This window comes from Tupaia chinensis, unplaced genomic scaffold (assembly GCF_000334495.1).
Source record: "Tupaia chinensis unplaced genomic scaffold, TupChi_1.0 Scaffold000402_1, whole genome shotgun sequence".
Taxonomy (NCBI): Eukaryota; Metazoa; Chordata; class Mammalia; order Scandentia; family Tupaiidae; genus Tupaia; species Tupaia belangeri.
The window spans coordinates 3,118,512-3,146,040 of record NW_006159904.1 but is presented as its reverse complement, the minus strand read 5'-3'; the positions used below and the strand labels follow the sequence as shown (position 1 = coordinate 3,146,040).

The window sequence follows — 27,529 nt, the reverse complement described above, 5'->3', positions numbered from 1 at the left end:
AGAGCGGTACAATAGGATGGACTGGAGGGCAAGTCCACACTGCTGGCCTCTACCTAACCTCTTTGGGCCCTTTGGATTTGTTTGTGAATTCAGGAACTATTTCTTCAGGGTAGTAATGACTGTATCTTTGTCAATTTGTGCAAATTTTGGTAGCCACCGAATTCATCTCCCATCAGAAACAAATACAGACTCGTTCGTTATACTATTTTAGAAAGATTGCTGACATCTAACAAGGGCCTCAGTCTTTTTCCTAATCTATACATTTTTATTGAAGTTGGGTTTCCTTAAAGATTTTCAGTTCAGTGTTTCAGACAAATGACCAAGGAGGAAATAGAGGTTATACCTTGGATTGAATAATACTTCTGATTATCAGCGTAGATAGAATGATACTTCAGATTGTCAACATTATCTTTCTAACTCAATATTTGATGAATTTGATTATGCAAAATTCTATTTAAGATACAACAACAATAAGTAACTCTGGAACTAATTTAACTTTTCATGTAGAGCTGTAGTAATGATTAAATGAGTTAACCATGTAAAATGCTATTGTTCTAAAAACACAAACGTGTAAACATTAATATTCTTCATTCTTCAATACTCGGTAATGTCAGACTACTCACACTGAATGATCTTCAAGGTCTCCTCAAAGAAAATGTTTTACCATGGTGAATTTACAAGGGTCTAGGTCTCATATGCTCTGAAAATTGATTGTTTCATTAGACCACAAGGGAAGTAATTAACCAAGCACAGAGAGAATTATGTGTAAAACCAGAATTTCAACTTTGTAGTTTCAAATTTATATGCAAAGTTCACAGAGTTAACTTCTTACAGTAGACAGAAGGTTTAATGATCAAAACATTCTCATTTTGTCAACATTGGAAACCAAATCATAATTAGAAAGTTGCCTGCTGAGCACTGAATCACAAGTGGAAATGGATTAAATGTCTAATGGTATGAACTCAAGCAGAAGATGAATTCATTGTGTGTTAAGATTCTTAGTCATTTATCAAATACATATAAGCTGATTATTTCTAGGCACTGAGACAGGAAACAAAACGGATTTAGTATGGACCCTTATATTGCCTACAATTTATTAAGGGATTCAGATAATAAGTAATTACAGGAAGCATGAATGTTAATATAAGGGGAAAGTGCAGGCTGCTATAGGAAAATGGGAGGAACAACTAACATTAACATGTTTTGGTGGGGGTTTGGGGCTTGGTTATAGCAAGGGGGGGTGACCCCAAAGAAGTGATATTTATGGTTAGAAGGTGAATAAAAGCAAAAAGAGGTAATAGCCAGAGGTACTAAAAAAAAAAAGAAATGGATTCAATTTGTTGGTAAAAGCTTTCTGTTTCCCAAACAGAGTGGAAATAGTGAGACCAAGAGTTTGCCCAGGTGGCTCTCTTCAAGCTTCCAAGATTAACCTCCCCAATTCCTCTTTTTTTTTTTTTTTTTAATTTTTGACAAAGGGTGTGCGCACTTGCCAGAGAGACAGAAAAAGGAAAAGTGAGAACTCACTACCCAAGGGGGATGGCCATGCTGCAATCCCTTCTCCTCCATTCTCCTTTTGGGACTTCGGGCATGCATGCACATGTGCCTGGTATGATTTTCATGCTTTTAGGTCTGGGACTCAAACCACTGTCAACCATGTAAGAATCCAGTGTCCTAAACACCATGCCACCTGCTGGCCACTCCCCCATGCCCTCTTTGATCAATACATTTTAAAAGGGAAATAAATTCAAACATGTATAATAGTGTTTTCCTATGCAAAGGCAATGTTTTTTTCCAGGTAACTTTATGTTTGGACCCACTATTTATTCTTTCTATACTTTAAATGATAGAGAAAATCTATTATGCTCATTTCTAAATATTTGAGGAACCTCCTCACTATAGGGGCCAAATATTTCTCGGGGTATTCATGCATTTTCAGTCCCAGAGGATTTGCATAGACATACTCACGAACACGCACATATCCACAAGTCCAAACATACACATGTACACCATAATCTATATATATACACATGCCTAGACATGCAACACACAGACACACTCCCCAGACACAATAATACTAGATTTTTACCCGACCAGAAGAATCAACTGTGACACTATGAGGTATGTTGAACTTTCCAGGTCCTGTCCCATTTTCTCCATGTAGCCAAAGGATCATGAAATCTATAAATAGTAAATACATATGGTCAGAGCAACATATAGAATGCCGTATGCCTTCTGATAATATATTTTGTGATCCAAATTACACAAAACTAATTATACCGCTGGTTGACTATGCTTTCTGGTTTCATGTCTATATACCACCTGCCTATTATTTTTAAAGAATTATTTATTTAATCTTGTTTTATTATCATTCTTTTTTTTTATTTGCCACAGGACAGAGTACTTATAAGAGAGGGACAGAAAGAGAGAGAGAAAGAGGTAAAGTGGGAAAGAAAGCCTCTAGATCCAGGACTCGAACCATGGTTGGTCATGTGGGAGTCTAGCTCCTTAACCACCACACACCACCTGCAGGCCCCCAATTTGCCTAATTCTTAAACCCAAACCAAAAACAAAAAAGCCCTCTCTGCTTCAATTAATCTACTTCTTTACTGTCTCAACTTGAATTTTTCATGACTGCTTCAAAATTATTGCTTAGGCTTCATTGTCATCTTTACCCCCAAACTGGTTCTCCTTCCTAGATTATCAGTTATTTGATAATGGCATCTCACTGAGCTTGAACATTCTTATGGTCTCTCTTCTTTATTACCCATTGCAGTGGATTGAACGTCAGTCTTTCAAAAGGTATGGCAAAGTCCTAAACCCCAGTATCTGTGAATGTGGCCTTATTTGGAAATAGGGTCTTTGCAGATGTGCTTGCATTAGGGGTCTAGACAGATCATCCTGGATTATGAGTGGACTCTAAATACTTATAAGGGAAAGGACGGGGAAATTTGAGGCAAAAAGAAACACAGAGAAAGAGCCATGTGATGAGAGAGGCAGAAATTGGAGTTATACTGCCCTGCTACAAGCAAAGAAATGTTTGAATCATCTAGGAGGCAAGAAAAAACTGTCTATTTGAGTCCATTTTAATTCTTAAACTTTTCCTTTATTCACATTAGAATGTGTACAAAAGAGAGATTGAAAGAGAAAGAGAGAGAGAAGGTGGGAGAACACGCTCCACAGGTTCTGATTACACCAGATCACCTTCCTCCAGTCCTCCAGCCCATCCTGGGCACTCGTGTGTATCTGACTCACTGGACGCAGGACTGGAAACATGGTGGCCACATGAGATCCGTTTCTCTTGAGCAGTGCATTATCACTGCATCACGAAGCCAAGCCAGACCCCTTAGAGCCCTTAGAGAGAGCAGGGTTAGGACCAGCAGTTAGCGTAATGGCTATGTCGCTGGACTCCCACGTAGTCGACTGTGGTTCGAATCCCGGACCCGGTGACTTAAACTCATGCCAGGCACGTGTGCGTGCGTGCCCAAGATCCCGAGAGGAAAATGGAGGAGAAGGGATTATGGCATGGCCATCACCCCTGGGGGATGATTTCTCGCTTTCTGTCTCTCTGGCGAGCGCACGCACCCTATAGTAAAAACCTCTCCAAAAAAAAAAAGAAAAAAGAGAGAGAGAGCAGGGTCTATCCTACAGACTTTAGACTTCTAGATTCCAAAACTGTGAGAATAAATTTCTCTTGTTTAAAGCACTCAGTTTATGGCAATTTGTTACAGCAGCCACAAGAAATTTATGTATCCACAACCAATCTGTTTGCTAAATTTAGTTGTTTTTTCTTTCATAGAACTTTTTAGATTCTTGTTTTACACCCAACCCTTTAACTGTTACCAAGCAAATTCAGTTACTAATAATTACATAGCCTCCAAATGACAGAGCTCATCAGAGGAAAATGGAGAAGGGATTTCAGTGTGGCCAAATGCCATGGGGAAGGCTTTCTCACTTTCCCTCTCTTTCTGTCTCTCCAGTTAGCACAGGTTACCCTATAGCAAAAAACAAAATCTTATTTTCCATTGTTCAAAGTGCATTTTCAGCTCCTTTTCTGTTCACAACTACCTTTCATAAAACTCCCCCCAAAATTCTCCATGTTTCCTCTCTCTTTGCATGAAAAGCATTTTAGTTCAAGAACTGCTTTCTTCATGATATCCTATCCTGTTTCTCTAGTCAACTCAGTTTCTCCTCCTAATTCCTTCTTTAAGAATCAGTTCCAGGACCAGCAGGTGGAGTGGTGATTAAAGTGCTAAACTCCCACATGGCTGACCATGGTTCAAGTCCCAGACTTGGTGGCTGGCTTTCTGACTTTCACTTTCACTCTCTTTGGTAAATAAAATAATAATAATAATAATAACAGTAAATAAAACTGGGACCAGCAGTTGGTGTAATGGCTATGTCACTGGACTCCCAGGTAGTCATCTGTGGTTAGAGTCCTGGACCTGGTGGCTTAAACTCACACCAGGTCCGTGTATGTGTGCGCCCAAGACCCCGAGAGGAGAATGGAGGAGAAGGGATTGTGGCATGGCCATCTACCCTGGAAGGTGATTTCTCACTTTCTGTCTCTCTCTGTCTTTCTGGCGAGCACACATGCCCTATAGCTAAAACCTCTCCCCAAAAAAGTAAATAAAATTAGTTAAGTAAAATAATAATAATGAAAAAAAGAATTAGTTCAATCAATTACATTTCATCATTTCCTCTGTTAATAAACCTGCACCTACTGGTGTCAATTGAGATCCCAGAGTAGGGCACTCAGTGAGATACTTGCTGAGTCATCAGCCTGCAGAAAATCTCCTTCTGGGATTCCAGATTCCTAACTTCTTCGTTCTTTTTATTTCTTCTCTTTTCTTTTCTTTTTTTTCTTTTTTAAGTTTTTGCTATAGGACACATGAGCTTGTCAAAGAGAGAGGGAGAGAGAGGGATAAAGTGAGACATCACCCCTCCAGGGGGATATCCATAACAGTCCTTTTTCCTCCACTCTCCACTCGAGATTTTGGGCATGAATGTACATGAGGCCAGCATGATTTTCAAGACACTGAGTCTGGGACTTGAATCACAAAGTCAGCCATGTAGAATCCGGTGCCTTAATCTCCACCTGCTGGTACCATAACTTCATTCTTAATTGAAAAGGAAACCCACTTATCTCTTGAGCTAATTTTCATACTGCCTGCAATTCTTTGGACGCATCTCTTCATCTTTCTTTTTTTTTGGGAGAGATTTTCTCTATAGGGCGTGTGCGCTCGCCAGACAGACAGAGAGAGACAGAGAGACAGAAAGCGAGAAATCACCCCCCCAGGGGGGATGGTCACGCTGCAATCCCTTCTCCTCCATTCTCCTCTCGGGATCTTGGGCACGCACGCACATGTGCCCGGCGTGAGTTTTAAGCCACCGGGTCCAGGACGTGAACCGTGGTCGACTACGTGGGAGGCCAGTGACATAGCCGTTACGCTAACTGCTGGTTCCCTCCTCATCTTTGGTAATAAGTAAGCAGGCTTATTATTGATCATTTACTGAAGGCAATCCTGCCCATCTGTTTTCTAGTTTTCTCTAAGTAATAGACATGAATGCTTTACACACAATTTCACACACAATATAGTTATAACATTATACCAAATCTTGGACAAATTTATAAAATAATATTCTTCTAATACCCTATACAGTAGAGCCACATACCTTGGGACAGTTTGATCAATCTGTTATTCAATCCTCCATCTCCATCCACAATGTAAATATCTCCTGTGTCTTCTACGTACAGTTCTGCAGGGTTATCAAACTGCAAAGGATTCAAACCAGTGCCTTTTTTGCCTGGGGTACCCAAGACTTGAACGAGATCACCAAAGGAATTATATTTTTTAATAGTATGACCATAGGATCCTGGAAAGAGAGACATGCACATTTCACAAATAAAACCACTGTACAGACATTCACATTTTTCAAATAATCCAACAGCAAAAGTTTGATGGAGTTAAACAGTAATAAAAGGTTGACAGGGTTAGATAATTAAATGTTGTAACTCAAAAGCAACAGAGCTTCTTAAGTTAATGCCAAATTTGTTCACATTCATAAATTAAAACCTGTCACTCCAAAATAAGAAGATTCTAAATTCCAATAAATAAAACCAAAAATGCTTGAGTCATTATATAACACTCTTGTGACGTTAACTAAAATCATCAGCCTGCTATTTTCTCTTTTAATCTTATGATCTTGAGTAAGCACTGCTTGTAAAAGGAAATTGGAAAGAAACTGTAAACTTACATTCCAAAATGTTATATTAATCATTCTTATACAGATCTTAAATTTCAGTAAGTTAACAAAAAAGTTCTCTACAATATTGATTTTTTTAATCACATTTTCCCTTAGTAGAAACAAATTCAAAATTCAACCTATTAATTTCTTTCCTAAGGTAAATAATTAGTTCCTTATGTTCTAATTTAAATTAAACTTAAATTAAAATTTGTCTGACTTAAAATTATCTTATAAGCAAAAGTACAAGACAGAGTATTAGTAAGTAAGAGAAAAATCATAAACCAGTTAACAGAAATCAACTTGAATGCACACAAGACCAAACAAAATGATAGATGTTCGAAATACAAGCTGGATACATTAGCTGACCAGAAATAAAATGAATCGGTTTGGATTACAATTCTATTTTGAAAACTGTATCATTATTCTTGATTTGGACACTTGAGCAAAAGCTTATAGCAATAACATGACAATGTTTAAGCCTTACAGTTTCAAAAGAACTAGAAAATGGACAGAATACTAGTAAATCAAGGTTTTTCAAAAACGGCTGAGTTGTAGTCATGATTTCATTAGAGGAATATTGTTCCTTTGAAAAACGGGAAGGAACATAAACACTGCTTTCAGATCTGTGGGTGGGGAAACACATTTTAATAGAAAGAACGGACAGGTCATCTGTGCTCTTTTACTTCTTGGAATCATACAGTCTTGTTTTTTTTTTAAAAAAAGGAGGATCACATGAATGGAATGAACTAAATAACTAAATGCCTTTAATGGTGAATCCTGGGGGAAAAAAAAGGAAGGGAAAATAATATAATTGAATCTTATTACAATATTACAATGAACTCAGAGATAACACAGATTTTGTTTTGGTTTAACCAAAATTTACCATCCAAAATGTAGCTTGAAATCAGCTAAGGCCCAGAAATCTTTCCTGCTCTGAGAACAGAAGCAGTAATGTTGCTACTTAAAAAATTGAGATCTTATTAATTCTAAAAAGTGGTATTTCTAGAACTGGAGAAAAGATTTTCTTCAAGTCAGGAACGTAACTGAGCCAGGTAATACCAGAAATATTGTCTTTATGGTCCTATTCCTTCCTGAGCTCCTAAGGAAATGTGAGGCTATTTCTGGTTCTGCCTTCAGCCACCAGGACAGGTGAACCACTTTCTCTGAAAACTTTTCCACAGCTTTAAGTTCAAATGTGCTTACTCCATTTTTCAGCATTTTCTACTAAACATTTTTGATGGCGGGAGGATTCCAGACATGCTTCAGTAAGTGGAATTTCAAAAGTATTAACATCAGTTTCTGCAGATCTTTGGAAAACAAAGCAGTTATAGTTTCTTAGCACAATCTCTTTTGAAACAGGACTGGCAAATGAAAATCAGTCATGAATTACATTCATTTGCTTTTAGAGACTGCTATTTTATGGTGCATCATGACTTTTCTGACACCCAATATTTGGCTTACAGTTTTGTTTAACCTGGTAAGAGCAACTGATGTTTTAAACAGAACAAGTTCTTTGACAATTTCAAGAAAAAGATCAAAACTATAACCTCCTTATAAAATTTCCTCATCCTGCAGAAATATAATATAAAATTTTTAGAAACAAATGATTCCATGAGTCATTAAGTAAATTACCATTAGATTTGGCACCTCTGATTTAAACTGTATAAGCAAGGATATGCAGAGATGTGATTTCTAGCAAGATAATTTAATAGATATTACTACACATACCACTTCCTACATCCGTGATCCAGACAGATTGTTCATGTAGTGTACTGGCTGCAAATATACCATGAGGTGTGTCAACTGTATAATTCCAGGCTCGTAGGAAATATCCATCCTCTGTGAACACTAATACCTTTGGGATGTTATCCCCTCTCTGAAGGTATACAAAAATACTTGCTTAGATAGAATCAATTTTAAGGAAAGGTAATGTTTATTTTGGCAAAGAGAAACAAAACTTAAAGGTTAATTAAAGAATTTAGTAAAATCTTACAACAAAACAACCTCAAAACCTAATAATATCGATCATTTTTAAAATCAAAACACTTGGAACCAACTCAAAAGTAAATTTCTGATTTTGTATTATAATCAAGAAGTGCACATGGTTAGTTACAATAGTACTGAAAGGCTGCTGTTTTGTGTTCATACTTTTTTAAAGTCCAATTTTACTTACTTGGGCTACGTAAACCAATCCATTGAGGGAATCAGCTGCAACACAAAATGTTACTCCTGTAAAATATTCTGGATACTTAGGCCAACCCACATCCAGCCGGTAAAGAATTTTCTCAGTTCTCCAAGAAACTTGAAAGACAAAGTTCTTTACAACCTTAAATACAATAAAATGAGTAATACTCAGTTCAACTTCTAGGTAAGAAAAAAAAGGGGGGGGAGGAGGGGTTATTTTTAAGTATGCCTTGACAACCAGAAGTCTGCTGGACTGAATAATTTCAAAGATATGGCCTTATATGTTTAAAGTGCAAGGCCACCACAATACATCAAGTCAATAAATTATTTGAGAGTGCAGTACTAGCTGGAGAAGGCGAGGAAATAAAGAATATGGCAATATGCCACGTACATCTTTTTGAACACTAAGAGATAAGGCCACATGTCAGCGGTTCGGTTCCGGTTGCAGACTCGGGGACTAGCTTGCTTGGGAGGGAACCACGGCCTATTACCTCCAACCCACGCAGTGCCATCTACACACCCGGCAATCTTCTCACACCCGACTCACCCGAAAGCCGCAAAAACGCGAATCCAAAACCAGAAATGCAAGAAAGAAGCTGGCGCCAGCAGCGCAGACCCAGAATTTCGCCATGACCAGGCGAGAAGACTGGGGAGAAGGGTTCACCGGTAGCTGGAGAAAACTGGACAGCCTCAGACCCCAGCAGTTCGTCGGGGCACTGAGGGTCGGTCTTTTCCCTCTTATCTCCTAGGATAAATTATTTGAGAGTGCAGTACTAGCTGGAGAAGGCGAGGAAATAAAGAATATGGCAATATGCCACGTACATCTTTTTGAACACTAAGAGATAAGGCCACATGTCAGCGGTTCGGTTCCGGTTGCAGACTCGGGGACTAGCTTGCTTGGGAGGGAACCACGGCCTATTACCTCCAACCCACGCAGTGCCATCTACACACCCGGCAATCTTCTCACACCCGACTCACCCGAAAGCCGCAAAAACGCGAATCCAAAACCAGAAATGCAAGAAAGAAGCTGGCGCCAGCAGCGCAGACCCAGAATTTCGCCATGACCAGGCGAGAAGACTGGGGAGAAGGGTTCACCGGTAGCTGGAGAAAACTGGACAGCCTCAGACCCCAGCAGTTCGTCGGGGCACTGAGGGTCGGTCTTTTCCCTCTTATCTCCTAGGAGTCGTTCCTTGAGAACGAAGGAAGTAGAGACCAAAGAGAAAGAATTAAGAAAAGCCAGTTCCGGATTTCCTGATTATTCTCAGGTCTCCGCCCCAGACCCAGTGACCCTCCCCTCTTGGGCTGTCAGTGCCGCGGGCTTCTGTCCACCAAAGTAGGGGCGCCTGTACATATGCCTTAATTTCTCGCCGTTTAGTCTTTTTAATACAGATTGCCAACTCAAAAAATGTCACACCAAAAGCTTACAAATAGTAAGGATGATGAGGTCAAAAACTAATTACCAGGTTTTGGGGCAATTTCAGCCACACTAGATTCCGAGACATTCAGGCATTTGTTATGAATGCCTATGTTCCCACACCAGGACCCCTCCACTGGCTTACAGGGAAGCAGGCGGCGCAGAGTTGAATTTACTCGGGCGCGACGGACTTTATTGAAGGTCCCCAGGAGCCGGTGGGGGCTATAGGGGTAATCAGGCGGAGAGCCTGGCTCCGTTGGGCGCTGCGGTGTTCGGGAGTCCCCCTACGAGAGGCCGTGCCCCCCTTAGCCCGGTTCCAGGTGCTCTCCGGCCGCCGGCCCGCTCCCGGAAGCCGTGGCAGCTAGTAACAAAGAGCCTGCCCGGCTGTCCGCTGCTCTGGCTACAGGACCCAGAAGTCGTGTGTAGAGCCTGGGGCTGAGCCCGAACCGGGCCATGAGTCCAGGTTCACCGCTGTGAGGAGCTCGGCCGGCGGCCGAGGCTCTAGTGTGGACCAAGAGGCCGGCGCCTCTCCGCCGCCCGCGGGGATCCTGGCGCCGGTGCCACTGCTTCGGCCACTCCGCGGGAAAAATCAGACTCACGACCTTCCTCCGCGGCGCCCGGCTCAGGGCTGTAGGGGACGGCGTCATCCCCGGTCGCCGAGCCCCAGGTTTCTCTGCGGGACTCAGAGGACCTGGTTCTTTCCCGAGGTGCCCTGGAAGCTTTGTGTGAAGAAGCTGGGAAGCCCGACTGGAGTAGTTTATTTTTTGTTTTTAATAAAGTTTTTCTGAGTTTCCGTTTTTAGAAATTTTTGCGGAGTTTGCAATCCTCTCTACCTCTTCGCATCCTTTTCTTGCTTGTGGAGTCCTTTTCCTCCTCAGCTATAAACATTTTAACTATCAGCAGAACAGACCAAGGATGAACGTTTTGTAATTGAAAGTGTAACTCTTAAAACCACCTCGAGATAGTCAAGATGGACAAAAAGTCCTTTGAAACGGTGCTGGATGAAATTAGAAAGGTAATTACACTTGATTTCTTAAATTATTCTATGAGATACCAATTCCCATGTTTTTTCCCCCCTTTTGCGAGACTGCGAGAAGATTGCGCGAAATTCGGTCCTAAGATTGCCCAAATCGGTTTGAATTGTCACGTGTAGGGTAGCGGTTAATACCATTTCACGATACAAATAGAAATTAGTTAATACTAATTTGAGAAATCGGTACAGTGTTGCGGAAATTATGTTCAGATGATGCTCAGTTCCGAAGCCGGCATTAATAGCTCTGTACTTTTGAAAAAGTGATTTACTGTTTTTTAGTCTTATTTCCTCATCTTTTAGTAACACACGAATGACAGGACTGGAGGTAATAATTTGAACGTTTCTTTTATGGTAATTATTATGGTATGTTTTTTTAAAAATCTAAGGATAGGCTTTAATGTCCTGATGAAAAGTGTGACCTAAATATCCTAAGTTTAAAGTCACATTCTTAGAAATGGGGTTGTCAGTAACTTGAATTTCAAATCCTTTTTCTTTTCACTTTCCAGATTTTTTGCTTTTTGACGTGTTTATTCTGCCTCCCAGAGTGAACCCCAGAGCAAAAATTTGGGAATGTAATCTTGAGCCTAAATGTAGTTCAAGCAAAGGTTAAAAATAAAGCTGACTCCTTTAGAGCTGAAAGGATTTGCAGTACCATTGTCCTGTCCATGTGGGATGCATTGGCTAGGCCTTCCCTGCCACTGTGATTTTAGCATTTCCATAGCTTTCAGACTCCACCCTTGATGGTGAAGGAAGGGATAGTTCCCTCGTTCTCTGGTGCTTGTTACTTCTTACAATTTAGAAAATGATTACTGAAGTTTTTCTTGGACTTGCCCTTTTACTTTATAAAGCTTTTTAAATTTTCAAGTGGACATGTTTAATTTTTTATATTTGATGACATTTTCAACAAATTTCTGCTTTTGCAAACCCAGTTTATCCAATAAGATTTGAAAGAAAGTGTCCATTCGCTAAGTAAATATAATCTTAGAATTTCTTACATTAGCTAAATTTTAACTACTGCTTATGAAAAAGTTGTTTGTGAGTTTAGATAGACCAGCAGATTTCCACTTTGGGAAAATACAGGGTATCAGTATGCGTATTCCCTTCCTTCTAAGTGTTTTTAAAATGTCTCAAAATAAATACTGATGAGGGGGATTGGAAAACTTCCAGAGGTGAAAATCATATTAAAACGTAATGGCAACTTAAGTCTGTATTTCTGTTCTGCAGTCAAAATATGTCTTTTGCTGGGTTTGCCAAGTAATTAGATACATAGCATTGTCTTAGTCTATTAAAATGAAATAAGACATAGTCATATCTAAATATGAACATTATTACTGATTTTTTTTAAAAGTTGCTCTTAGGTTTTATGAATGTAAGACAGTTTAAAGCGGGTCATTTCTTTTCCTGAGTATTTCTGTAGGGTTATAGAAAATACTGGTTGTCACTATTCTCATTTAAAGCAGAAGCATGAAAGACAGCATTAGGAAAAGGAAATATGATGAGAGAAAGAAGGAAAGAAGCAATATTGAATTTGCTTTTAAAAAGAAAGTAATATTAATTGATGAGCACTTATGTGTGAGCCTGTTCTAAGCATTTTTTTCCATGTTTTGATTTGATCATCTTAACCTGAACTCCTTATTTTACAGATAGCAAGCCTAGCTAGTCTGTGTGTGGTTAACTGGTCAGCTCAGTGTTACCTAGCTAGTGAGTATGGGGTCTAGTATTCAAACGAGGCAGATTGGTTTTAGAGTACCTAGGGATATAGCTAGCCTCTTGAGCATTGTTGAAAGAACTGAAGCATGAGTTGGTGTCAGTTCAATCTAGAATTTGGTCCATAAACTCCTGCCTGTGTCCAAAACTGGTACTGATCATCAAACTCAGAATACATTACCCAGGATGCTGTTTTCCTCCTTTTTAGTGAAAGTTATACTACTGAGTACTCTGGATGTTTCATTTGGTCATATTTTCTCCTAGCAAAAATATTACCTATGGAAAGTACAGCTACAACCGTTTTGTAGTAAAATTGAAGGGATTTGTTTGCTCCTAATGATTAGTGGCTACCAAGTCACAGTGGCCTTGTGTTTCTCTAAGCTCCGTGGATAGCGGCAAGGGGAGTGTATGTGATTTTAGTCCGCTCCAGGTAGTGCTGGGCCAAAGCTGCCAACTGGCTCTTCACTCATCATTTGCAGACCAGCTGCTATGGGCCTGACTTCATGTTGTCTGTTCTAGTCCTCAGAGTGGTATTCTGATGTAGGTAGTGAATAGTGTTACTTCTTAGGGGTGTGGAAGCTCTCTGAGTAGTTAAAATGCCTCTCAAATGCCACGCTGCCAGTTAGTGGCAGGTGCAGACATTGAACTCAGGCCTTTTGGCTGCTTTGGTTATCTATCATATCCTATAGATATCCACAGAGCCTGAGCCAGACATTGTCCTATTCATTATCACTAACACATAGCAAATGCTCAATAAATACCAGTACTATCTGGTACAATTAATCCTAAAAATGACAGTTTGCTTGGACACGGGATATTTCAAAACGGCATATCAGGAATTGTATGTGTCATTTCTATTAATGTTGAATCTTAACCTGTTGTAATTTTATTCCCATTCTTTGTAGGAGTGAGGTCGAGGCCCCGGAGGTCTTCATGCTCCCTCAGTGTATCCCTTACAGTGTGGAACCTGGAAAGATAGAATGTCACACCACCGCAGTGACCTTCGCTGCTGGAGGGGCCTGCCACCATTATGTTGCTTAGGCAGGTTCAGTATCTACCTAGTACTGTGCTGCTTACCTTGACTAATGTTGTTTTTCTATCTGTTCTAGGCTGTTTTGACGGAGTACAAATTAAAAGCAATTGAGTATGTGCACGGATACTTCTCTAGTGAACAGGTATTTCTCATTATGTGTCTTAGTAAAGCCTTTCTACAGCGTTGCTCTGTTTAGTGTCTGTTTACCTGCTGCTTAAGTTCAGAATGGCTTTTTATCTTATTGATGTATTTATTCAGAAACTTGAGGAACTTTACTTTTGGCAGAAAACATGACAATTTATAGTTCAGGGACATTTTATAAACCTACCCACTTTTATCATGATATTATACTCTAACACAATTTTTAGATTGTCTAAAAAAAGCATTCAAGAAGTGTTTATCATTCTGGGCACAATATCAAAAATTTACAAACTTGTGGTAAACTTATCCAAATATGTACAGTATTTATAAAACAGTAATTGCAAAATTCAATATATGATATAAAACATGAACAAATGATAAAATATGTTTCTATACGAAGCCACTAAAATATTTAAGCAATGAGAAAAAAAATACACAGTGCCTATTAAGTAGTTTCTGTAGCTGCTATGATTTTAAACACCATAGTTTAGTGAAAGCTTTCACTACACTTTGGGGAAGTTGGCTTCTTAAAGAAATTATGAGTGTGTGGCTAACCCTGTGGCCTAGTAGTTAAGGAAGCCAGATCCCACAAGGCCAATGGAATTCTAATTCTGGTTTCTGTAGCCTAAAAGGCATGCCAAGCTCATGTGTGTGAAGGCCCCAAATCCTGACAGGATGGAGATATGGAGGAGAAGGGATTTCAGTGTGACAATACCCCACTGAAGGGGTGCTTTCTCTCCCTACCCCTGTCTCTGGTGAAAGCATGTGGCCTCTGACAATTGAACACCAACAAAAAGTGTAAATATGCACATGCTCACACACATAGAGGGAGGACTTCTGAAGGATGGTTGGAACACTTTTGATAGAGCAATTAGGCAGAAATCAAAATGTTTTTCTGGAGAACAGTACTGGGAAAGGGTGGGAATGCTGAGAAGATGGACAAGAGGCTGACTCCATGGCTTGGTGGTTAAAGCAGCTGGATCCCATATGGTCAACTGTGGTTTGAGTCTTTGACCCAGGGGTCTTGAGAAACACACTGGGCATGTGTGCCCACAATCCCAAAAGGAAGGAGAGTTGGAGGAGAAGGGATTGCTACAGGACCATGTCTCACGGGAGTGTTTTCTCTTCTCCTCTCTCTGTCCCTCTTCCCCCCTTTCTCTGGTGAGCATATGTACCCTCTAGCAAAAAAGAGAAAGAAAGAATGGACAGTAGATGTATCTATACATTGAGTTAGCAAATGTTCCTTTTCATCTCTTTCTCAAGAACAAAACTTGAAAGGATAAACAACTTTAAGCCTGTGAAATTCTGCCTAGTAAGTTTCTAAATTCTACTCTTGGCATTTGTTGCTGTCTTCTCCCTCCCACTACTGGAAAGAGATAAGAGAGAGAGAGAAAGCACCCCCCCTCCCCCTTCATGGGGAATGGTCACACCACAAACCTTTCTCTGCCTCTCCCTCTGAGGATTTTGGGCACGTGTGCACATGGCACCCAGCATGTTTCTCAAGCTGCCAGGTTTAAACTTGAACTGAGCTGTCGCATGTCTGTAACCACTATGCCACCACTTGGCCTTTTGCTGCCCTTTTAATGAGTATTCTTTTAGCTGTGTCCTTGCATTTCACAATCATCTTTTTTTTTTTTTAATGTAAATGTTGAAAAGATTTATAATTTCTCATAACTAATAGCTTTTTCTTCTTATTCTTTTTGTCTCTGTGTGTGAAATTCTGTAGAAAATGTCTTTCCTTAGTGTTAATTCTACTTTAAAGTAAAGTCATTAAAACTTTTAGAAAGCTACTTTGTATGTGTAACATTCTAAGCCTATTTACTACCTTACAGATTTTTCTTTCCATATCAGACATGATACTTTGTAGAGTTTATGGTAGGTACAAGGTAGCATTTACTACATAGTAACATTGTTCCCATAAAAGTAAAGTCATACATTCTTACAGAATTAGAAAGTATGTATCATATTATATTTAGTTGCTATTTATTTACCTCTTTATAAGGAGTAAAAAATATTTTCACTCTTCACATATGACTCCAGTTTATACAGTTAACCTTTATAGACTAATAGAAACCTAACCACATTTTTAGGAACTCAGCAGTAAAATATTTACTTAACCTAGGTTTTATGACCCTCTCCTTTCACATCTTTTTTCCCCTTACTGGGTAGTGGAGCGGGATGGGAGTGACTGTTGTGATTTACATGCCCTGCTCATCTCCTCCTGCAGTGTCTCCCTCTTCCCTTTGAATTCTCTGATAGCTGTGGGTGGTGGTAGGAGCCTCTGAGAGCCTGGCTACCTAAGGTCTCAAAATGGATCACTGTTTAGAAGCTGCCGGAAACTTCATGGTGATTCTCACATTTTTAGGGAATGATATGAGAATTATGTCCTCCAGATTCAAGTAAAAGGGCAGAAGTTAGTGAAGCCACACTAACTGCCATCTGCATACCTGGGCCAGTCACCCAGCCTGTCACTTATCACTGACATATCTTTGTTTCTAAGCTGACATAGTATCATCTCCATCTGGTATTTTCAGTCTTCCCTTTCTGACTAGGATACTTTAATTTTTATGTGTGTTTTATTTTCTTTTTAGACCAGTGTTGTCGAATTAGTTTCTTGTGATAATAGACATGTTCTCTCTCTGCACTGTCCATTCCGGTAGCTGTCAGTTTCAGATAGCTCTTATTTCTTGGAACTAAGATTGAATTTTAACTTTTTAATTTGATTTTAATTTATTTAAATTTGCTTAGCCAATCATGTCTGCTCTGGTAGACAGCACAGCTAGACTCTTGTACCACACTGTGACACTGGCCTGATCCCCAGATGATAAAAAAGTAGTTCCAAGTATTGAAATCAGTCTTGTAGCAAAGCTTGCGAACTCACTGTCAGTACAACTAAATTGGTTCCTTCCTTTTAGGTGGTTGATTTATTGAGATATTTTTCCTGGGCTGAGCCTCAGTTGAAGGCAATGAAGGCATTACAGCATGTAAGTAACTTGTTTTTTCTTTATAATGTAGAATTTAAGTATTTTTAATTTTCTTATTTGTAATTCATCTCAAGTTATAATTTGTTTACATCAAGAAAGCTAACTCTAGATTTTGTGATACTTCGATTATTCAAATAGCTGTTAAAAGTTTATACTTGGGACCAGTAGGTGACATAATGCATATATTGCGGGACTCTCACATAGTTGATTGCAGTTTGAGTACCAGACCTGGTAGCTTAAAACTCATCCCAGTCTTGTGTGGTACGTGCCCCAAATCCCAAGAATGGAGAAGCTACTCCCCCCGTGGTGGCGGGGGGGAGGTCTCACTTTCTGTCTCTCTGTCTCTGTCTGTCTCTCTTTCTCTCTAGACACAACCTATAGCAAAAATCTTTTAAAAAAATAGTTTACATACTGTACAATTAAATTGTGCACCATAGTGTCCTATTGGCACATTGGAGTAAAGACTTATTGTCAAAAAAATTGCAGAATTTGAATTCTTAAGCGTCTTTATGTACTTTCCTTTTATTACTGTCTACCTTCATTCACCACGTTGTACTTAGTCTTAGAAGAATCATCATGCAGGTTATACTCAGAGCCAATTCTTTATTTTGGCTAATGTTGTATTCAATTTGATGATAATGAATTTAAACAGGCACAGTGCTCTATCTGCTGTATTAGCACTGCTCCAGGCCTCAGCAGGGGCCTCCTGGTCCCGTGAGTGTCTGGGAAGATTTCTTAAGCAGTATCAGGCATGCATAGGTTTAATGGAATCGATTTACACATCCCCGACTTCCTAAACTGCTCTGCCTAGGAAATTGCCCGGGTCCATTAGTCCTTTCCAACTTCCACTCTGACGATTGCTGTTTTTTTCCTGTTTCACAGAAGAAAGGGTTATCTTGCCTGTGCTACAGGGGTAAAAATGTTTCTTCAGGTACCAAAGAACCAGTGCTTTTCCCCTGAGAGAAAGCAAAAAGCAGAGAGCCTCTGTATGAAATACTGGTAATGGCTTTGCTTCTTTGTTTTCTTTTGTTTAATGAAGAGAGGAAGCTCTGAGGCCTGCTTGCCTATCTGCCTATCTTAGAATTAAAATCCAGAGGTGAGTAGGGTACAGCAGGGACAGCTCAGTGCATGTTTGAATTAAATTAAACCCCACCTTTTCTGACAAAGTGAGTCTGTTTGACTGCTTTTACCCTGAAGACTGACTTTGTCAATCAGTCTACATAATAAATGTTTTCCTTATTTTTTTATTTAAAAAGAGATTTTTGGTATAGGGCATGTGTACTCTCTGAAGAGAGACAGTGAGATAGAAAGTGAGAAATCACCCCCTGGGTGGATGGCCATTCTGCAATCCCTTCTCTTTCATTTTCCTCTCGGGATTTTTGGGCACAGCATGAGTTTTAAGTCGCTGAGTCCAGGACTTGAACCACAGTCCATCACATGGGAATCCAGCGACATAACCGTTATCCCATCTGCTGGTCCCATAATGAATACTTTCTAAGCTACATCAGTGGTTCCAAGGTCTTTATGGATATTATAAACATATATAATAAAATTGATCTTTTGTGAGTAAGTACTTTTCTTGGTGGTCATTTAAAAACATGCAAAGGAGTATGTGGTTTTACCAGTTCTGTTGGTAAGCGTCAATAAAAGTATTTGGAAATCATTGCTCTAACTTCTAGAAACTGTCAAGTTTCTACCCAAGATTGATCCTACCCAGTCTTACCTCTTAGGATGACTCTGCTTTTGAATTTCCTTCACTGTTAACATAATTCTAGTAACTGACCACATCTTCTAGATGCTCTTCAAAAATAAATGTATTCCAGTCAGATCATGATGTAACATTTCATGCAGTCTTAGATTGTCACAGTGTGTATTACCATAAGATTCAAGAAGGTTGGTTATGCAGAACAGAAAACTGTTTAACCTACTTTTTCCTTAATTCATATGACCCATTCCTGTGTAACACTGTTAAGCACCACAGACTGCCCATAGTGTGCTGATCTGGGGCATGCTTGGCTTCCCGAGGAATAGAGTAACACTCTTCCAGCTCCTCAAGCAATCTAGTCTCGGGACCAGCAGTTAGCGTAATGGCTATGTCGCTGGACTCCCACATGGTCAACCACGGTTCGTGTCCCGGACCTGGTGGCTTAAAACCCACGGCGGGCGCTTGTGCGTGCATGCCCAAGATCCCAAGAGGAGAATGGAAGAGAAGGGATTGCGGCGTGGCCATCCCCCCGGGGGGTGATTTCTCGCTTTCTGTCTGTGCCCTCCCTGTCTATCGGGCGAGTGCGCGCGGCCTTTGGCAAAAACCTCTCAAAAAAAAAAAAAAAATTTAGTCTCCTACTGCATAAATACCACCTTTCTATATAACCCTTCTAAGGAAAGTAGTAGTCCCTTGGTACTCATGGGGGATTGGTTCCAGGACTCTTTGCAGATATGTAAACTGTTGTAGTATTTACATATAACCTCTGCACACCTTGTCATATACTTAAAACATCTGTAACTGACTTATAATACTTAGTACATTAGAAATACCATATAAATTGTTTTTATGCTGTATTTTAAAATGTTTCCATCATTTTTTATTGTTGTATTATTATTTATATTTTGAACATATTTTTCCCAATATTTTTGATTGGCTATTGGTTAAGTCCACGGATTCAGGACCCAGGAATACAGAGGACCAGTTGTACTTGTGAATTTTTTAACTTTTTATTTCTTTTACAAACAACAGGTAGAGAGAGGGAAATACACACACTTCCCCCACCAGGGTCCCTGTGCTATGAACCACCTCTTGCTTCAGCTAGCCCCAGATCATGGGCTAACACATGACCAGCATGGATCCGTTTCAGAGTGTTTTACCACTACATCTTCCACCCCCATACTTGTAAATCTTTCTTATTCTATAAATGAACACATTGAGGAATGTGGATTCAAGAAAGACCTTGTAAGAGAACTTAGATCTTCATCTGAAATAGTTACATAAAGTGTAAGTTTCTTTAGTAAGTAGGTATCATCTAAGATGTGAAATATTTCACTTAAAATGTTTTTATTAATAGTATTTATACTGCTAAAATAGGACAGCTTCTGGCATGAAAACTTCATGTACTGGAAATTAAAGTATTTTTTTTTTATATTAATAGAAAATGGTGGCTGTTCACCCAGCAGAAGTGGTCAACATACTCAACTGTTTTACCTTCAGTAAAGACAAACTTGTTGCTCTTGAACTGTTAGCCTCGTAAGTATTTTTTTTTTTTTCATTTCATTGGAGAAAAATATGGAAGCTTTTCAACTGTCTTTTATGTATTAATGTGTCAGAATTATAAAATGTAGTCTATGAGAGCCTAATGATGAATTCTGATTCTTCATGTGAGTTAAATATGCAGTATACTTATTACAAACATGGTTGTAACTTACAAGATAATGGGGACTATCAAGATTAACTATTTAATTTCATTTTTTTTCCTACATTTTTATAACTTTCTTTGTCATCCTGTTCTCAATACTCGAAAGGCAGGTGGGTAAAGATATAAAACTTTAGGAATTAGACAGAAATTCTGCCACTTACCCAACATTATTTTGTCAAGGTACTTTAATTGTCCAAGCCTTATTTCCCTCGGTTGTAAAAATAACGATCCCACCTACTTAGTAGGTTATATAGATTTTTAAAACTGTAAGGAATGTGAAAGCATCTAACAAAGCATTTGATAGGTGATTATAATGAATGTATATACAAAGGGAAAAAGAAAGAGCCTACCCTTCTGGATAAGTAAAGAGTATGTAAATTATGTATAGTACATACATTTCCAAGTCCCTTTTATATTTTTAGATGTTCATAACAACACAAAATTAAACTATACGTACGGTAGGGCCAGCCAGTGGTATGGTGGCTAAGGCAGATGGATCCCACAGGGCCACCTGGGCAGTCTGAGTCTCCGACCCGAAAAACACATGTGTACATGCGTGACCAAGATCCCTAGGGAATGGAGCAGAAGCGATTGCAATGTGTTCACGCCCACAGGGCGTGAGTCCTTACTTTTTCTCTCTCTCTGGCAAGTGCACACACCCTATAGTAAAAACAAACAGTAGTAATGATAGTGAACGTAAAAGGCACAACTTCGTTTTAACTCAGCCATGACTTTATGTGCCCAAGAGAATTTCAAAATAGTATTTTTATTTACAGTATTAATTTGTTATTTTCTAATAAAGAGTTAGATAAACCTCAGTTCAGTTATTATATTTATCTTTCATGCAAGCAAATTATTTATATTGAAATTAACCTATTGACAGTAAATCATCACAATTTTTCCCTATGTCATGGGAAAAGCTTCCTCAGATAAGTTTGTGTAGTAATCAACGGTTGCTGACCTCCATATGTATGTCCAGGTTCCTGGAAAAGCTAAATTGTGTTTCCTTGGTAGAAATATTGTTGACGCACAGAATTCTCGTCCTATTGAAGATTTATTCAGGATAAACATGTCAGAGAAGAAACGATGCAAGAGGGTACTGGAGCAGGTAATTTTCTCAAGATCACTGTAAAAATAATAATCTGGGTTTTTTGGTTTTGTTTTTAATATTGGGGAAGAAAATATACTCATCTTCCTATGTTAACTTTGGTGAGTAATGTGAATGCTATTATGCATTGGGTCATTGGGTTAAAAATGAACATCTCTGCTATCTGTGAAATAGAAACAGCTGGTTGAAGGAGGTGCTAGAGGGGTAGAGAAGGTTTGAGAGTGAAGAGCCAGCTGGCCACTTCGATTGCACTTCATGGGATGTTCATGTCTTGGTCCCTTGGTAGGTTACCATCGCTCCAAGCTTTTACGTTTTGTTTTATGTACTTAGGAAATGACTTCTCAAAATCGCTTTGTTATCATGCTTATGTTAATAAATATTAAAGCAAAATTTCAGATGATTTGTTTAAAAATGTACAAGAGTGAGAGAAACAGTTCTTGTTTGAACCAAACAAATTTCATTAGTCATCAATAGCCTTTTTTATTATTATTATTGTTATGCTTAGAAACTAAGAATTAGAAACCTGCTGGAGGAAGTTGCAAGTTGCTCTCCTGGGCCTTGAAGTTTGGTAGTATTTAATTATTTAATCCTCACACTCTCCTGTAAGCTCAAGGAGACTAGGAATCTTTGCCTTCCTTATATTTTATTTGTGGCAGAGACAAAATCTGAACCCATTTAAAAAATTATTTTCTCGTTTTATTAGCTATATAATTCACCCCCCCTCCCCAGTACATATCCAACCAAAAACTTCATCTCTGTTTTTGGCCATTGTACATAGTACTGTGGGGAATTAACTTTACATATGAATTTGTACATTTCTGTTTATTTCCTTAGAGTGAAGTTCTTAGAAATAACATTTTGGGGCCCACAGGTATGAACATTTTAAAGGTTCTTTAGGTTCATCGTCCATAAAAGTTGTACTAGTTTACATTGCCCAAAAAGGCTGCTCCATAGAATGTTCAGTCCCATAGTATTTCTGACCACGAAATGATCAGAACACTTCATAGGGAAGAAAACTACAGGAGTGATGTGCACAGCACCTTAAAAGGTTTTAGTCGGGAAAAAAGAAACGAGTTTGACATTTTTACTGCTATGTTCTTTATATCACAGGCTTTCAAAGGGGGCTGCAAAGCACCTCATGCCATGATCTCTTCTTGCGGAACAATCCCAGGAAATCCGTATCCCAAAGGAAAACCTAGCCGCATCATTGGAGTTTTCCCAGTAAGCATACTTTATTCAGTATATGTGAAACTTCTCATGGCTAAGTGTGAAACATAAGTTAATGATACTGAAATAAAATGCCAATTGGTGATTCTTCCACCAAGGAAAGGAATTGTATTATATTAGCAACTTAGTTCATAGATTCATCACAGATCAAAAGCTCATAAATAAACTCCATTAAAGTGTTTGTGTAAAATCTTCAGAACAAGCCAAATGATAAGAGGATAGTTTTGTTCTATTTTGTTTTTTCATGTATTTTAGAAACACTGATTTGTATTTAATTAAGTATTATTTTTCAAATTCTCAATATTCTTCAGTTTCAAAATTAAGTACTTGGGGAAACTGCATGCAGTGTTTCCTTCCTGAGAATTACATTGCATAATAGAGACTTTGAGAAGTTCTTTAAATAAGAAAATTATTTTTATATTATCTAGTGTTTCTCAGACTTCTTTGTAAAATTATCTTTTCAAAGAATGTTACATTTCTATTGCTGTGTAACAACCCCAAAACTTGGTCGATTAAATTAATAAATGCTTATTATCTCACGTAGTCTCAACAGGTCAGGAATCTGGGAGTGGCTTAGCTGGATAGTTATAGCTTAGGATTTTTTATGAGGTTACAGTCATCTGCAAGCTTCATTGGAGATCAAAAATATGCTTTTACATGCCTGGCAAGTTAGTGTTGCTTGTTTGTGAACATCTCTTGTTTATTACCACAAGGACTTTTTCCACTGTGCTGCTTGAATATGCCCATGATGTGGCAACTGGCTTCCACCAAACAGGGAACCCAAGAGAGAGCAAGTGGAAGCAGCAGGGCCTCTTATGATGGCCTTCGGAGTCAGATGCCATCATTTTTTACAATATGCTATTTGTTACACACGTCAGCCCTGTTTATGGTTGAAGGGACTGCACAGGGCGTATAGGAGATGCAGATCCGTGGGAGCCATGCTGAGAGTTGGCATCCATAGTAGTGGGTACCATTTCAGGACATACACTATTAGGGAGACACTCTGCAGTGGTTTATCAGCTTACTCTAATGCGTTACTTGTAGCAGTGTTGAATGAGGTACTATATTAGCTTGAGAATATAAATGATCACACTTAATGTTTATAGAAAACACCATTGTTTCCTTGTCTGTTTTCAACTGCAGTGCAGGTATTGAACTTTATACTTACTGTAACTTTGAAAGTCTATTTCCAATTTCTCTTTTTTGTGGAGGAAAAAAATTGGAATGTACTTTTATCCTTCGCCTCCTGTCATCACCTCTGTGTATTTCAAGTTATGAAAGTTTCATGGCATGGGAGGGACCCTTATCAGAGTCAAGCAGCCAATCAGGGCAGAACTGAGTCTGAAATCCAAGTCTTTATACACCACCAAGTCATTTTCTTTATTGTATTACAGTGAGTATTTGTTGGTTTAAGTCGCAATTATCTTTCTTTCATGTGTGTTTGTGCGTTTGTTTTTGTTTTGTTTTGTTTTGTTTTGTTTTTTTTAAATAGGGAACTCCTTTGAAAAAAGATGGTGAAGAATGTACCAATGAAGGCAAAGGAATAGCTGCACGGATTCTTGGACCATCAAAACCAGTATGTTTAGAAAATAAATGATGGAATAAGTTGTAACTCCTAGATGTAGTTTTATGACTATTTAAAACATAAGTATAATTTTTGTGTTTCAAAGTTTGATGTATTCCAGAAATTTCAGCAAAGTAGGAGAGTGAATGATCTAAGGGAGACAATATAACTAATTAATAGTATTAAGGGCCTTTTTCTCTTCTTTCCTTTTTTTGGAGAGGTTTTTGCTATAGGGCACATATGCTCGCCAGACAGACAGAGAGAGACAGAGAGACAGAAAGCGAGAAATCACCTCCCAGGGGGGATGGCCACACCGCAATCCCTTCTTCTCCATTCTCCTCCCGGGATCTTGGGCACGTGCGCACACGCACCCGGCGTGAGTTTTAAGCCACCGGGTCCAGGACGTGAACCGTGGTCGACTACATGGGAGTCCAGCAACACAGCCATTACGCTAACTGCTGGTCTGTATTAAGGGCCTTTTTGAGGTTAGGCAATTTATTTTAAAGTGAGACTCATCAAATCGTTCTTATTTATTTTTCTAGATACATCCAACTGTTCATTTAGGAGTATAGCATGTGCAATTTGCTTTAAGGTTGTGGATTGGCTGAATTGTGTATTAATAATAATGAAACAAGATTGGAGGCACAGGTTGAGAATATTTTCAGAGGAGTTATTACAAAGATTGGAATATAAACTGGATAGAAGACCACTTTGTGGACTGAAAGATTGTGGAGTTGAAGTATGTACTGGTGGCCTGTACACAGTCATCCTGCAGTCCCTGTCTCATCTGCATGGCAGGAATTTCAGTGGCAGCTGTTTTAGCCCAGCCACAGATCACAGTCCTTAACATAGACTAGAGCTTCCTATAGGGTCACCATTGTGAGAGTTACCATGGGTAGAGCCCCTCCTCGACCCCCAAAGACTTGCTTGCTCGCTCTTCCAGTACTCCCTCTCTGCAGATAACAGTTCAGCATTTGGCTTGGCTTTGGATACTTCAGTTCTCTAAAGACTAACGCTTCGAATGCTCATAGTTACTTATATAAGTTTCATTAACTGTGAAGTAAAGTATTTGTGGGTGTCAAAAGACAAAACAATGAAAACTCCTAATTCTTGTTTTCAGTCTACATTGTATGAGAGCTGTCAGACTACTGGACGCTAAAGCAAGTAGTGTTTTTAGCTTCCAAAAGAAGAGGAAATGGTGGAAATGATAGGGTGAATTCTTAGTGAGTTTAAGAGGATGTTGCCATAGGGATTCTTATGTAGCTGAGATTCCAAAACCTAGCAGATACCTGTGTAAATTAGACAGGAGAAGATAGGCATTCTTGGATTAATCGAGGCTGGATCAGAGAGGAGTTTGCTCTTTGGGATAAGGTCTAACCCTTTGTTGGAGATGATTCAGTACTGAAATAAAAAATAAACACCTCCACCACCGTCTTTGGCAGAATCTATCTTTGGAATTTAGTAAGAACCACATTCATTAAAGCGAAGAAAGTTTTTGCATTTGTGCCATGTCAGTCTGGTAGCATTTGATATACCGAGGGCATTTTTAGCTGATTATAAATAAATATTTTGAAAGACAAATTATATATTTTTATTCTGCCAACTTACTTTGTTTTTCTCCTAACCACTATGTTTGTTTCCTCATCTAGCCTCCTTCAACATATAATCCACATAAACCTGTTCCTTATCCAATACCTCCTTGCCGGCCACATGCAACTATTGCACCAAGTAAGGAGCTCTCCAGTATTTTTACTTATTTTTGTTGTTTGTTCATTAAATTGAAATTAAGTTCTGATCTACGTACTTTGGCAATCTGCTGCATCTATGAAATGCTACTCTGAGTTTCATCTTGCACAATTGTCTACTAGTGCCCTGATCTATAGTACCATAGCTGGCAGAGTTTAAGATATTTTCCTTCTGATGAATTAATTACAGATTATTTTTAATCTTTGTTATTACAGATTTTTACTTCGGTAGATTATCCCTTTTTTGGTAGTTGTCCGTAGGCTTCACTGATAATATTTAATTTTAAAAAGTCAAGTATTTGCTTGACAGAAAAGACAAATAGTTGATGAATAACAGATTCTGCCTATCGTGCCATTCAGTGAGCTTTGCCTAAAATGATCATGCACTGGTAGATAAGAAATCTCCAGTTTTTTAATTTTTTAAATTTTTTTTAATTTGCTAGAGAGGCACATGTGCTTGATGGAGAGACAGAGAGAGATACAGAGGTAAAATGAGAACATACCCACCATGGGGAATGATCACGCCACAATCCCCTCTCCTCCATCTTTCCTTTAGGGATTGTGGCGTACACACACATGTACCTGGGATGTTTTTTAAGTTGCTGGGTCTGGCACTCAAATTGCCCAGTCATGCAGGATTTAGCCACCTTAGCTGCCTACTACCCCAAACCTCAGTATAAGATGTAGTTCTGTTTATATTATGATTTAAATAATAAATTGAATAGCTCCATTAATATTGAATTCCTCACCGTAAAATGATACTGACTTTTGTGTTGTGTTGTTCGTTTTAGGTGCTTATAACAATGCAGGTCTGGTACCATTAGCCAATGTCATAGCTCCAGGTGTACCTCCTCCGCCTCCATATACTCCTAACCCAGTAGGAACAGGTAAAGTCTTATCACGGGGAGTTAAAAGTACTTTATTTTACACAAATGTATACTTGGAGGGGCAGTTGTTGGGCATGGTGTAGCCTAACCAAAGTGTGTGTGTGAATCCTTGGTCACCTTGGGGAGTTTTCATAATCTTGATGGATTTCTCCTCCTCCATTTATAATATAGGGTGGTCTTTAATATTAGTGTTCAATAACATGCAAGTAATAGAATGGATTATCCTATTACGTGCTATACTTTGGTTATTCAAAACTAGGCAGAGTCCTGTTTCCAGTTTATAGTCTTGTGAAAAATGGATAAGGAAAACAAAGACAATTTCAGTGTATTTACTTCATTAGTTCTGAATTGCACATTTTTTTCATTTCAATTTCTCTGGAATTGGACTGATCGACGGCAAATGGCATCTTAGATTCTGGGATATAAAGTGGAATGATCAGTGCTGGGACATATCACAGATGCCCTGGAAACTCATTGTGGGGCTTCTGTACCTGTCCCACTACGGTAACTGAGCTGATTACAGATTGTACCACTGAGACATTGACTCTGCAGCTCAGCTGCCGTTTAATTGAATTAAGTTGACGAAGAAGGTAAGACTACTGATGAATATGAGATGGCCATGTGACAATGAGGTGTCATCTGGAACTTCTTAATTCTGTGTCATTGTAGTTATTTTATGATTATATCTTATCAGTTTTATTGGCATATTTATAGTGTTCTAATATTTAGAAAGGCGAGTTCCCCTCATAGATTTGCACATTTTTCTTACCTGTTTTTAGAAATTTATTCTTCTATTTGAAGTTTAAGATCATTTTAGCCAATTAATTACATTATTTATATTTAGAGGGA

At 38.8% G+C, this 27,529-nt stretch overlaps 2 protein-coding genes across 4 annotated transcripts in view; one reads left to right on the top strand and one right to left on the bottom strand.

Moving 5' to 3' along the window:
* Window positions 1–9,712, bottom strand: part of NHLRC3 (NHL repeat containing 3) — a 13,861-nt gene extending 4,149 nt beyond the window's left edge. Inside the window, exons 1-5 of one of the 2 annotated variants that reach the window (XM_014590053.2) lie at window positions 9,409–9,712; window positions 8,420–8,572; window positions 7,975–8,122; window positions 5,674–5,874; window positions 2,087–2,178 (exon numbers count right to left, since the gene is read on the bottom strand). In XM_014590053.2, the coding sequence (XP_014445539.1) occupies window positions 2,087–2,178; window positions 5,674–5,874; window positions 7,975–8,122; window positions 8,420–8,572; window positions 9,409–9,492 (678 nt within the window). In that variant the 5' untranslated portion in view covers window positions 9,493–9,712. Of the gene's footprint in view, window positions 1–2,086; window positions 2,179–5,673; window positions 5,875–7,974; window positions 8,123–8,419; window positions 8,573–8,977; window positions 9,173–9,408 lie in introns of those variants that run through there. The other variant, XM_006154203.3, reaches the window with a different exon arrangement.
* Window positions 9,713–10,186: 474 nt separating this feature from the next.
* Window positions 10,187–27,529, top strand: part of PROSER1 (proline and serine rich 1) — a 30,395-nt gene continuing 13,052 nt past the window's right edge. The window contains exons 1-9 of one of the 2 annotated variants that reach the window (XM_006154202.3): window positions 10,187–10,859; window positions 13,694–13,759; window positions 16,674–16,742; window positions 19,886–19,980; window positions 21,164–21,257; window positions 22,368–22,478; window positions 23,977–24,060; window positions 25,698–25,776; window positions 26,585–26,680. In XM_006154202.3, coding sequence (XP_006154264.1) covers window positions 10,815–10,859; window positions 13,694–13,759; window positions 16,674–16,742; window positions 19,886–19,980; window positions 21,164–21,257; window positions 22,368–22,478; window positions 23,977–24,060; window positions 25,698–25,776; window positions 26,585–26,680 — 739 coding nt within the window. In that variant the 5' untranslated portion in view covers window positions 10,187–10,814. Of the gene's footprint in view, window positions 10,860–13,693; window positions 13,760–16,673; window positions 16,743–19,885; window positions 19,981–21,163; window positions 21,258–21,460; window positions 21,540–22,367; window positions 22,479–23,976; window positions 24,061–25,697; window positions 25,777–26,584; window positions 26,681–27,529 lie in introns of those variants that run through there. The other variant, XM_014590052.2, reaches the window with a different exon arrangement.